At 35.3% G+C, this 13,092-nt stretch overlaps 1 protein-coding gene and 2 long non-coding RNA genes across 3 annotated transcripts in view; 1 reads left to right on the plus strand and 2 right to left on the minus strand.

Annotated features, from left to right (window-relative positions):
- The window catches only part of LOC116160425 (tyrosine-protein kinase hopscotch), a 37,667-nt gene that overhangs the window by 657 nt on the left and 23,918 nt on the right, over positions 1 to 13,092 (minus strand). The window contains exons 7-18 of the mRNA XM_031473620.1: positions 6,879 to 7,006; positions 6,619 to 6,831; positions 6,448 to 6,572; positions 6,252 to 6,402; positions 6,057 to 6,204; positions 5,911 to 6,012; positions 5,741 to 5,865; positions 5,522 to 5,692; positions 5,327 to 5,473; positions 5,114 to 5,281; positions 291 to 460; positions 57 to 239 (exon numbers count right to left, since the gene is read on the minus strand). Of these exons, the coding sequence (XP_031329480.1) occupies positions 57 to 239; positions 291 to 460; positions 5,114 to 5,281; positions 5,327 to 5,473; positions 5,522 to 5,692; positions 5,741 to 5,865; positions 5,911 to 6,012; positions 6,057 to 6,204; positions 6,252 to 6,402; positions 6,448 to 6,572; positions 6,619 to 6,831; positions 6,879 to 7,006 (1,831 nt within the window). The remainder of the gene's footprint in view (positions 1 to 56; positions 240 to 290; positions 461 to 5,113; positions 5,282 to 5,326; positions 5,474 to 5,521; positions 5,693 to 5,740; positions 5,866 to 5,910; positions 6,013 to 6,056; positions 6,205 to 6,251; positions 6,403 to 6,447; positions 6,573 to 6,618; positions 6,832 to 6,878; positions 7,007 to 13,092) is intronic.
- LOC116160428 lies at positions 11,572 to 12,386 on the plus strand. The gene is made up of 2 exons (XR_004143214.1): positions 11,572 to 11,945; positions 11,997 to 12,386. It is a non-coding gene; the product is annotated as an uncharacterized LOC116160428 (long non-coding RNA).
- LOC116160427 lies at positions 12,388 to 12,794 on the minus strand. Its single transcript, XR_004143213.1, has 2 exons — positions 12,635 to 12,794; positions 12,388 to 12,577 (listed from the first exon to the last, which is right to left on the minus strand). It is a non-coding gene; the product is annotated as an uncharacterized LOC116160427 (long non-coding RNA).

Raw genomic sequence — 13,092 nt, forward strand, 5'->3', positions numbered from 1 at the left:
TACCGGGTTCAAGTATGTAAGTATACCGAACTGTAAATTATAAATGATTATATTACCTTGTTCCGCTCTCAATTGCATTCAGTAAAATTTGCTGCTCTTGCCCAACGGAGTCATCCGGCTTTGGCAGCTGTAACTTTGGTTCTTCTCCGTACGCGAACATTTCACACATTGTAACACCATATGACCATACATCGGAGCGTGTCGAAAATTTACCGTCGCGGAGGCTTTCGGGTGCATACCTAAATGTTGTTAATTAGTCAAGTTTACAAGAAGCAATAACGGCAGTTTACCATTTTATAGGAAGGTCTCTGTTAGTCTTTATTATATAGTATTCATTTCCCTCCATGACCTGAGCTAAACCGAAGTCGGATATTTTTACGTGATTTTCATCGACTACTAAAATGTTTCTTGCTGCTAAGTCCCGGTGTACTATGTGCTTGGTTCCTAAGTAGTTCATACCCTGAAAGAATAGTCCAAAGTATACTATTGTGGCTGCTTGAGTGAACACATGGGACAGCATCCCTATGTCCATAACGATTGCTTTGCATATAATCACACTTCTTGGACTACAATTTTCTTACCAGTTACAGGAGGAGGGGAGGGGGAGATTTTTTCCTCCTGAAGCAATAGAAATCCCCCAAATAAATAAGTGATTTTGTAAAAAAGGTGACATTACCCCTTCAAAAAAATTTGTCTCCCAGAAAAATATGCTTTGTACTATTTCAACACCCAAAACAGGACTTTCTACGCTGATTCTTAATTGATGAAAGTATTTTAATTACATTCGATTACATTGATATTATGAAAAATCATTGCAGATTCAGTTTTGGAAAAAAAAGCTGTTAAGTATTAGTTGCTGTTCTCTTTTTAAACATATAACCTCTTGATAGAGCTTTACTATAACTAACTTTGATCAATAGATGAATTCATCAGTTAACGTTTGACCTTGAAAAATGGAGGGAAAAAGTGTTCAAATCCTATTTTGTGGTAAATTCTATTCATTTGACAAAATACAATTAACTATGTAAAAAAGTCTGAAATAAACCAAGAGCCCAGAATGGTTCATTTTGGAACCACTCCTCTGAAAGTCCCAGAATTTGCGTTTCTTTTTTAATTTCTTCCCAGCAACCATAAGAGATATAGCGACTTTATATAGGTTGTTGGGTATGCCGTTCAAAGTAGCCTTGCACAAATTTATGTTACCTTAGTTTTTGTTTTGTGTAATGCGTCTGTAGAAGTTCAGTAAATTTATAGTTCCAACTTTATATCTATCTCCGTTACTGAGAAGGAAAAAAGAGGCAATTGTTTGTATTTTTAGGGGTGTAGCACCCAAGCAAAGCATCCATTACGGTGTTTGAATGCTTCGTTTATTTGTAAAAAATTTTTGTGTTAGTTTTTGTAAGTGGTAAATAATAATTAATTGTACAAAATAAATCACGTAATTAAATTTACATTACCCACATTATTATAATTATCATAAACTGTATTGTATGGGCAATTCTAGAAAAGAGCCTTTCTGGACTCCTGAGAAGTTGATTGATATCTATTTTTACTGATTTCCTTATTATATTTGATCCAAATTCCAATGAGATTCTATAAAATTGAATACGAAGGAAGAATATTTTATTTGACTTGAAAATTACAACTTGACAATCTCTCAATGATTTTATTCCAACCGATTGCTCTGATCTTAATATTCCTGACCATGCGACCATTCCATAAGAGCTTTCATATAACATAAAAATTCAGGAGTCATGAAAAAACAAGTATCACATGTGGCATTTATGCAAAATGAGATAGCAGCAAAATAACAGACGATCAAAAATGAGTCACCTTTGGAATTTTTGTTTACATGGAAAATAGTATTTAACTCGAACTTCCAAAGGCAACTCGACAGCCACTCATTTTTGATCGTCCGTTATTTTGCTGCTATCTCATTAGCTTTTTTTTTTAATTTGTAGCAGTTGATGAATTACATACTAAAAGTCATTAAATCTATTACACTAATGCCGTGGGACATGATGGTATTAGTTAGCAACAGAGTTATTAAATTGTGCATGCCATTTATTTTGCCCATCATAACCCACCTCATGCCTGGAGAAATCGGTATTCCCACATGACTGGAAGAAAGCATTAATAAACCCGATCCCGAAAGTCAAATCACCAAAAGAATTAAAAGATCTACGTCCGATTAGTGTCTTGTCATTTATGTCAAAAATATTAGAAAGGATAATGGAACTCCGCAATCATATACAACTTAATAATGTGCTGCCAGTTAACCAATCAGGGTTTAGAAAAGGATACAGTTGTGCCACTGCATTACTAAACATTGTTGACGACTTGGTTGCAGCTACAGATGCTGGTAAGGCAACAGCTGTCGTTGTTTTGGATTATTCAAAAGCATTTGACACTATAATCGTAATGTCTTGTTATCAATCTGCCATTATATTGGTTTACGTCCTAAAGCTGTTAACCTGTTACACAGCTATCTCACTGGTCGTTATCAAGCTGTGCGGGTTCGAGACAGTGTCTCTGGATTCATTGAAAATAAATGTGGAGTCCCTCAAGGATCAATCATGGGGCCTCTCTTGTTTAGTCTTAATATTTCCCATTTTCATAACGTTTTAAAACATTGTAACTATCACTTTTACGCCGATGACTCGCAAATCTATCATTCTTTCTATGCTGCGAAGCTTAAATGCAGCAGATCGTATAAATGAGGATTTAGAACGTATTAGTGAGATTTCTCAACAACATTCTCTGAAGCTTAATGTTGACAAGTCGGCTGCTATATTTTTTGGGAGAAAGAACGATACTGACTTTGCTAAACATAATATAACATTAAAAATCGACAATAATGCAATAGCGGTTGTTGATACAGTTAAAAATTTAGGAGTTATTCTTGATTCAAATTTGCGGTTTAAAAAACATGTATCGCAGTGTTTACAAAAAGTGTACAGAAATCTTAGGCTGATTTATCAAAGTCGTCACATGCTGAATATCAGGGTGAGAGGTATCTTATGCAACAGTTTGGTTTTATCACAAATGGATTATTGTGATGTAATATATGGTCCGTGTATTGGTTCACAAGATAAAACCAGGATCCACTTCAGAATGCATGCTTAGGGTTAATATTTGACATACGGAAATTTGATAGAATTTCACATAAACTGAAGGATATTAATTCGGTAAATATGTTAAACAGACGTTATCTGCACTATTCAGTACTTTACTTTAAAATCTGTTATTAAAAACTCCACCACTTATATCACAAAATTACATTCAGAACAGATGTACATAACTTAAATTTGAGGTTTAGGGGCCACATTACCATACCACGGTTAACCACTGAACTCGGTCGATGTCGTTTTACTTGCAATGTAGCGAAATGGTGGAATGATTTGCCACAGAACCTTCATTACCTGCGTTTCGACATAAGCTTCGTACGTCATTATTGGGTTAAGTGGTAGAACAGCACGCGCCTCTAACGTGAGCTGATCAATCTCGCCCTATGCGATATGTTATAATAATTGTCATAAAATCTGTGTTGAAATAAAGACCATATTATTATTATTATTATTTTGCATAAATGCCAAATGTAATATGTACTTGCTTTTTAATGAACATTTGAATTTTTATGTTATATGAAAGCTGTTATAGAATGGATCTCAAAACCCCTAACTCTTTATTACACTGAGACAGGCCGGCGCCTGAGCTCAAACCAAAACAACTATAAATTGTGCACAACTCTTGTGCAGATAAAGCGCATTTTTTTAAACCGAAATAGCTTTTGTTTTGACATCACCAATGGATATATTTCTTGCAGACGTCTCAATCGCCCTTTGTGAGTACCCTCTTCGTCCGTTCAATCCCTTCTTGAGGTATAAGGGAATATTCACGATAAGAGGTCCCCTCCACACCGTACTTTGATAAGAGGACAGAAAGAAGGGCAGTAGTTGGTAGAAAACGGTTCCTTTAGTTGAGACCTTTAATAATACAATGAGAGATAAAATTAATTTTTACCCCCCCCCCCCCCTCAGGCCCCGTCGTTCACCAATCTCGAAAAAGAGTCGCATGGGAAAGTTATAGTTTGCACAAACCAATTTATTTCGATCAGATCTTTCATTAGAATACCATGAAGTATATTTCGAAAACTATTCTCAATGTATAAGTTTTTTTCTTATTCCATTTGAGGATGAGTATTGAACTAGACGTATGAAAGACATAATAACAGAATTGTAAAATTCGCGAACCATGGTGTAAACAGGGACAGGTAGATTGTCCGGTTGAAACTGAAAGTACATATACCATTCTAAATAAAAGAAATATGACAGATTGTTCTCTAAGTGTTCAAGGATATCATTAATTTAAATTAGAGGGGAGAAAGAACAGTCAGAGAATACGCCTATACATGGCCATGCCTGACAAACACACAATACAAAGAACCATTGTTCAAATATCGCACCTGTTAATGCAGTGAATATACGATACTATTGTAGTAAAAACATTGACTCTGTGGACAGTCGACTTATTCTGCGGACAAAATTGAGCGTTCAGAATGTATACAGGCTACTATCTAGTGTAGTATTATCTTTGCGTGTAGGAATAATGGTCTCTAATGATTAATTGAGTTGTTGATTCTGAACTATCCAAATTACAGACCCCCAAACCTTTTGGATATCCCAGGCCTTGCCTCAGGTTGCCATGTGATATTTACGTCACGGGCTGCGTCCTTTCCCTACCGCCCACAGGTTGGTAGAAAATCATCCAAATATGGAAAAACTAATAGATCAGGGTCAGATTCTACCACTCTTTCTAATTAAAATTAGACGATCTTAAAAGATTGGACGCACACACTTATTATTTGAAGTAAAGCAATCTGAAATAAATACACCAAAAACCACAAAGAAATCTTTTTAATTGCACAGGAGGATAATCATTTTCATATTGAAGATCATGTCTGGTCAACAGTACACGAAACTAAGAAAAAAGCAACACCTGTAAAACAATTTAAATTTAAAACTACTTCCTCTGGTAGCAACTTTGATTTTCCAAGCAAGGAACCGCTTATTTGCCGCCCACCAAGTAATGCAACCCTGACAAAAATTCTTACCTTTGCAATATCCAAAGCATATTTTAAAAGTTGCTTTATAGTTAACGATTCTCGATAAATCTTCAAGTAGCTTTGCAATGAACCATGATGAACAAATTCCATGACCAACGATACCTCCGGTTCTTGCAGAACACCTAATATATCGACAATATTTGGATGCGTTAAGGTCTACAAATACACATTATAGGTACAATATGCACATGTTAACTGCACCTTCATAATAGAAATTTCTCGTTCGAAGTCCTGCAGGCAAGTTGAAACGGCAGACGTTTTTAATTTCTTCACAGCGACCAGTCGCGGTTCAGAATCCTCGTCGCCCAAATACTCTAACGTTCCCTTATACACTTCCCCATAAAATCCCTGAAAGTTTAATATGGAGACAAACGAACAGATGTTGAAATGTCTAACCTGGCCTATACGACCCTGTAAGATGACATTGCAATTGGCGTCTAATTCAAATATACTCTGCATGGAGCTTATGCTATCTAATGAAGTGGCAGATGTCGCTACCGAAAAGTTGAAGTTTGAGAAAACTGTGGAAAAGTTACACGAGATGTTATCTTCATAATTATCCATGTCCTGAAAACGCACTTCTGTTGGCAAAATTTTAATGAATTACTTTATTACCTGTGAATAGAAGAGGCACTTGGAAGTCAATGAGTTTTCCCTACTAGAATCAGAGGTAGCAGTTAAGTCGGAATCGGCTTCTGCCATGTCCGAAACTGACACTAACTCATCTATGGCAGTGCTCTCTAAAATAATCAAAAGTGTGAAGGGGAAAGCAAATAACAACAAACCTGTGTTAGTCGAAAATATACTGTTAACCGATATGATGTCACTGTGAGAGAGAGAACTTAATTTCATCTTTGAATAAGCGTGAACAGCTCTCGAGTTATAAACTGAAACAAATAATTTAGGTTTGGTTGTGAAGGTACGAACATACTTTGATAGTAAATTTGGTTAATATCTCGAAGCAAAGCCTGTGGTTGTTTGCGACAGTGCGGATCAGGGTCCCAACATTCGAGCATTACTTGATAAACGTTGCTTGGGCAGTCTGATGGACGAAGTAATCGTTTACCGCTTGCGTAATACTGCAACATAAACATCACATTAGGAAAAAAGTTGTGCGGTGTCTCACTCTCATAGCATCCATGTAGTTGTTATGCTCGATTGTTTCTCCGTACGTAAATATTTCCCAAAGTGTTGTGGCAAAAGCCCACACATCTGCGGCAGTAGACCGTTTCGCATATTCCAGATTTGAGTAACACTCAACAGGTATCCAATGAACTCTAAATTATTTTTTAATTTCTTGTTGTAGAAATAAAATTGCTTACTCTTTAGAGGCATATGAATGGAAAATTCCTGGGTCCCCAAGTTTGACAGTAAATTTATTTTCTTCGTGGCAACTAACCAAAATTCTCCTACAACGAATATTACCATGTACAATACCGTGTTCCTCCTGCAAATGTTAACAAAATGTTAGAAGAAACTTGGGATTTCATTACCAAATGCCATAATGCCGAGGCCAAATTCGAGGCGGCTTCAATTAAATCTACAACTTTTAACAGTGCTTTATTCTCTCTGAGATATTCATCTAAAGGTCCTAAACGCATATGTTCTAATATCATAGCCACTGGACTACTTAACGTAATCCCAAATAATCGGACGATCGCGCTCGATTCTAAATAGGCCCAGTGACCAGTCAGTTCCATAAAATCCTAAAAAAGAACTTTTTTTACAGTTGTACAAGTTAACCATTTCTTACTTTGAGATACTTTTCATAGAGATCGTGCTTAAGTACTTTCATTGCCACCTCGATTTTCTTTCCCTTTGCTAAACGCCACATACATCGATATACTACTGTGATGCCGTCTTTTCCCTCTTTCTTTTGCCCTGAAAAATAAGCAAATTTACCACTAATCCAAGGAATGTAGATTTCTCTATGCTCGCGTTTTCCTTGTGTGCGTCAGACGAGCTCCAATGGTATTAAACCTAGCCTGGACTCTATCACAATTATAAGAATTAGAAAGCTATTCAGAAGAATCAATGGTTTCCACTTGTTACCACAAGTAACCATTAGAGTGAACTGTGAGGATAAGGAAAGCATGTGTCCAGAATCGTTCCACAGACTTTTAGTCTAAGGACTGTGGACGTAAAGTTGGAGCAAGTTGAATTCAATTTAAAATCTGAACTCGCTGTATGGCTGAAAGAGAGAAACAACCTATCTCCCCCACAATTAAGAGGAGAAATCGGCCGCCAAAGTACCAAGCGTTTTTAGTATAGGAAAAATTAAAAATTTCTATGGTGAGTTCCAACTCAACTTACAACCGTCATACTCAGAAGGACCTTTCCGTTGGTTTAGATCCAGGTTACCGCTGCACCTTTGTGATTCTTTCGTTTTAAAAAATTACACCAATTTAACTAAAACTTTAGAATTAAAGTTAGCTCATGTTTGACCCTTGGAATGTATGTATGCTGTAACCAAAACAAACTTTTTCCCCAAAAAATCAATGGTCCAAAATTTGCAATTTTTTAACTTTTTAAAACAACAATAACAATAGAAGCATGTGTTGACCTTTGTTTTAATTAGAAAAATGTTTGTTTCAGTTCCTTAACTTTGTTACACCCTGTATACTATTTTTTAGTTATGTAATTTAACAATCTGTAAGTTTTTTTAAAAGCTCATGTCCCTTAAACGGTTAGATTTAAAAAGCTCATAGCATTTAGAAGGCTTTGGAAACTCTTGAGCCTGAAAGAGCTTTTAAAATCTCATCTTATCCGATTAAGATTCTTAAACTCTATCAAAGGTTCTAAAAAACCTCGTAGACCCTTGTAAATTTGTTTGGCCTCTTCAAGAGTCACAGATAAATCCATAAGGGTTATAAAGGCTTCAGGGGATTGGAGACTAGTGCAAGTTAACCTATCCAGGACTCATAAAATATGGAATACAGCTCCACTATACCAAAATCTTACGATGCACACAAATGGTGCTTCTCAAATAACCTTCACAGTTTTCGTTTTGTTTAGTAGTGATCAATTTTTACACGGAGGTTAACAGTATATGTTCATTTTACCGTATTTTTCATATACAATAGCGCTGATTTCGTCCATCTGTCTTAGAGCTGTAGTTCTCAGTATTACAGTCTGGTTCCAAGACATATAGACTGGAGGACAAGAAAACAATTTTTACTAAGCGCATTCCACGTTTATTTGTTCCATGGTAAAAAAATAATTAAACATGTTTTAGTGCAAATAGTAACCTACATCACAAGACATAGTGACATGTGACCGTTGCAGTAAACATCCATGCGTTTGACAGAAAATAACTGAATGTTGATAGGCATTTATTGCTCTCGTCGAAATATACATGATATTTCTTGGAGTTTTTGCAAAATTAATTTACTCGCCATATCCCAAATGGCATAAGACATATGTAAAAAATATGCTGCAACAACCCAGATGAGTGCAACAGCCGGCAGTTCTATCTCCTGCTTGATTTGTGGAATATTCTTTAGTATCATTGTGTGGCATAGTGTAAAAAATTCGTTTATTGTAGAATCTGCAGTAGGCTATGACATTTTTCTCAAAAGCGGACTTAGACTATGGGTGGCAAAAGCCTAATCCAGCTCTGTTAAAGACATAGAGACGGCCATACAAATCAGCGCAAACATATGATACAAATATTGGGATTCAGAATAAAAAGAGTCAAAACCTTTACTAAGGTGGCAATACCTATTCCCTCAAAATACCTGCCTAAGTTGCAACCCTCTACACTCATTTCATTTTTCTTTGATATGAAGCACATACATAAGAAAACAAGCGTAATATTTTGGAGAGTACATAAGGTGGTGTGCTAATTTAATCCAAATACAGCCTAAACTTGTGTGTTTTTTTTAAATGGAAACCATTGTTGATTATGATGACTTTTAAAAAAATACCATTTTAAACGATTCTAACGATATATGGCACTTCTAACGATTTATGGCACTTTTAGGTCAAAAATTTGCTACTATTTGCGTTTTGTCCCTACTTTTGGGAAGATTGCGCTCGAATTTTGTTACTCGATATCCAAAGCTTTCAAATTTTTGTCTCAAAAGCTTGCCGTTCTCAAATAAACCAAACACCTTTTTTATAACCCTACTGACCGCAACGGATTGCTATACTTCCAGGTTGATAACCTGGGCTGTATGTGCAAAATCGCCTCAAATGTGAAGGTCTTGAAATGGTCAAAAGAGGTCATGCGAACACTACTGCCTACGGCATATTTGGAAAACCGTTTACTTTTGCTGTATGGTAAGCTACATGCGAAATATATAGAATGTATTGTAAATTGCAACTATGTACAGGGCGTTACATTAAAAAAATTCTTTAAGCCGCTTGCGAGCAAGAGGCAAAGAGTGGACTTGCAAATTTGTTTTTTTGATTTTAATAGCCCTTATGGACATTTCATGCCTTAACGAGAATACAAGCATGAAATCATTTTTAATAATCTGATCGAGTGACAGTAATAGTCCAGTCAAATTATCATACTACCTTGCATCAGATGTGTCATTTCTATTTATTTTTTTAAATTGTTAGGCTAAGTATGGATGTCAAAAATCCAAGTTTTCGACATCCAAAGACCTGTGCGAGCAACGCAGCACTCGAAAATACGCCATTTTTTCTATTATTTTTAGGTTTTGGTTAGTTTTAGTTCTGAAGGACAGATTTTAAAGCAATTACTGTCGTATACTTTTTTAAACTAGACAAAATTTGTGACAATTCAAGCCCTTAATCGGCTCTGTAAGTCTAATAGTTTTGGAGATACAGTGTTTCAAAAATTCGTAAATTCTCAGTTTTAATCAAATTTGCCTTTTTTTAGCATAAAAACCTCATGAACATTTTTATTATTTTGTTCGTTTGGGGGGACTTTGGGGTGAGGGGTCTCCATAAATCCGCACAGAAAGAGGTAGAATGTTGATATCCTCTGGATCCCCAGCATCTCCCACGATAAGAAAGTTGTCATCTTCTTCTTCAGCAAGATCCACTACCTGTAGCATGGATTGCGAAATCCGTGAATTTTTTCCTTTTGCCTGACCTTGCTCGACCATTCAAAAGGAACACCGAATATAGAAGATCTGTGACAGTAGCAGAAAGCTTACTCACAACACTATGATTTGAATGAATAACGCATCATATACCGGGTAATTCATTAGAAGTGATGATCGCTTGAATTTCGCGCGTAAGGTTTTAGTATTTTTTGCATTATTAGATTGACGGTTTGAATTTCGTTAGTATTTTTTTTCTGACATGACTGTCATTTAAGAAACCAGTGTCGCCGTTAATTGTTGTGTGCCATTTGCGGTTTATTACATTTTCCATTTTGAACAATTTTTAGAGTTGATGCACTAAAATATGTAAGAAACGTGACTGTGTCTAGTGTTAGTTTATAATTTGTGGTAAAACAGAAGCAGTATTTGTAGATTATAAATAAGTAAACGATTTACTGAAAGCATGATGATACACGATACACCACTGCAATTAAATAAAAGATCATCAGTTAGTACCAACTTCATAATTTATTTGATTTGCGGGAAATTCAAATTGTCCTCACTTCTAATGAATCAATCCATAATAATAAATCAATAAACATGGATATTTTTCCACTAAAAGACAAAAATCAATATTTAATTTGCTTTCATTATCCGCAATTTTTAGCACTTCTTCAACAACAAGTTTATTACGACTCACGACTTACGACAATTCATCGTGCAAATTTGGTAAGTTTAGTTTCTGCGAAGAATAACCGCCAAATTTTGATAAAACTTGTAAAACTAATAAGTTTACCAATAGTTGAAGCGCCGTATCTCGGAAACTATTAGACTTGCGGAGATCGTTAAGGGCTTAAATTGTCAGAAATTTTGTCTAGTTCAAAAAAGTATACGACAATAATTGCATTAAAATCGGTTCTTCAGGAGTAAAACTTACAAAAACCAAAAAATGGTAAGAAGAATGACATATTTTCAAGTGCTGTGTCGTTCGCACAGGTCTTTCAATGTCGAAAACTTGGATTTTTCACATCCATATTGATCCTAACAATTTAAAAGAAAAATTAGAGATGACATATCTGATGCACGGAATGCCCATTTTTAGCGCATTTTTTAAAAAAATACGCTATTATATTCGTTATTACTGGCAGGCCGGCTGTCCGCGTGAGATCTCCACAACTACAATAGCTAGAGAATTCAAATTTTCACTAAAAGCTTTCTGCTATAGTGTAGATGTGCAGGCACTAGTCTATTTTGAGTTAGATTACTTGTGAGATCGATAATTGAAGAAAATAATTTCGATATGGGTTTCGGAGGTGTTATAATTTTACCGTTAGATAGCGCTACCAGTATAAAAACTTATTTACTTTGTGATTTGTTTTACAAAATGAAGACGTACCGTCAATTGAAATTAAATAATAGTATATTATTATACGAGCATATAAAGTGTGCGATTATGACACGAGGTGAAGTTTGCAACACGAGCCGAAGGCGAGTGTTGTAATTTTTCCGAGTGTCATAATCGCCTTTATATGCAAGTAAAATACGCTATTTTATCTACGACTATTTAATTAAATAGAAAATGCGGCATCTGAATCAGTTTGAAACGTAGCAACTTCATAGCGGTAGCGCAATGTACGCCTATGGTTTGGTTTGCGTTCGTTCATTCGTTGACGGTATTTAACCTCAAATCTAATTCAATGCTCAGATTCAAAATGTATCGCAATGTACCTAAGTGGCGAACTAAATATGCAATTTATCTAAAGTTCCCAGAAGTCATTAATTCAACACGTAATTACCTACACGTAAGATTATTGCTAATATAAATGGTTGTCATTCATTTTTCATTGTTTTAGATTGTGACATAACCTATGGAAGTAAGGTGGATATTTATGTGATGTACCTGTACAACTATTCTCTAAATCCGATCCCGATGTATCAATTATGTCTGCAGAAATTGTTACACAGCTGCCAAATGGAATACAATATTTTGTTTCGCATACATAATCTAATTTTTCAAAGACTTCGTTACGCTTCTCCGACCTGCATCCAAGAAGTTTCTTCCTCTTTTAGAAACGAAGTTTAAGCAATGAAAGCATAGTTTTATTGCAAATTTAAGGGCAAGAGGTGTTTTTTATTAGTTAACGTACATATTGTAGCCATCTATTTAAGTAATTTGGTCAATGCCTAGTATGTAAGACCTGTTACGAATTATCAATTCTTAAAATAAATCATGCAAAACTGTGGTTAAGTGCTACGACAATTTGTATCCTTTATTGTCAACGAGTTTACAATATGTTATTGTTTTGTATCGTGGCACAATTTCGACAACAATACCACATATGTTGTACGAAACATATTTCTCTTCGTAAAAGGCTGAAACTTATAGGTTATACCTAGCATAATCTTCAAATGGGGCTTCCGATAATCCATTATGCTACAAATAATGCCTTGTGAATATGAAGGTACAGATACTTTAAATACAAACGAAAACCTTATTCATGCTCATGCAGAATATTTGTATCAGCGAAGGTATCTGTCGTTAAGTAACGTTGCCTGAACTTGCCAATGACTTCAGGTATTTTACAAGTTTATTTCATCCCATTTTATAAATATCGCACATATCTCGTCATAGAGGTGGATCAAGTTCCTGTATTAATTGTTTTTCAAATAAACCTACAAAGTTAAGCGTACGTAACCCGAAATCTCTCTTTTCTAACCTAAGAAATGCTTAATTCAAAACAAAACTGACAGGTAGTACATACGAGATGGGCGGTTCTATTTTTAGTACATATGCAATTATGAACTTATACATATGCAATTATGAGAAATATATAGTGACATAAAGTAGTTGTATATAAGGATTTTAGAGGAACCGATAATAATGCATATCATAATTCGCTAAAATATAGTGACGTTATTTGAGCGTTATTTAATAGTCGTAGATAAAAT

The sequence above is a fragment of the Photinus pyralis genome, unplaced genomic scaffold (genome assembly GCF_008802855.1).
Source record: "Photinus pyralis isolate 1611_PpyrPB1 unplaced genomic scaffold, Ppyr1.3 Ppyr1.4_LG1, whole genome shotgun sequence".
In the NCBI taxonomy this organism is placed as follows: domain Eukaryota; kingdom Metazoa; phylum Arthropoda; class Insecta; order Coleoptera; family Lampyridae; genus Photinus; species Photinus pyralis.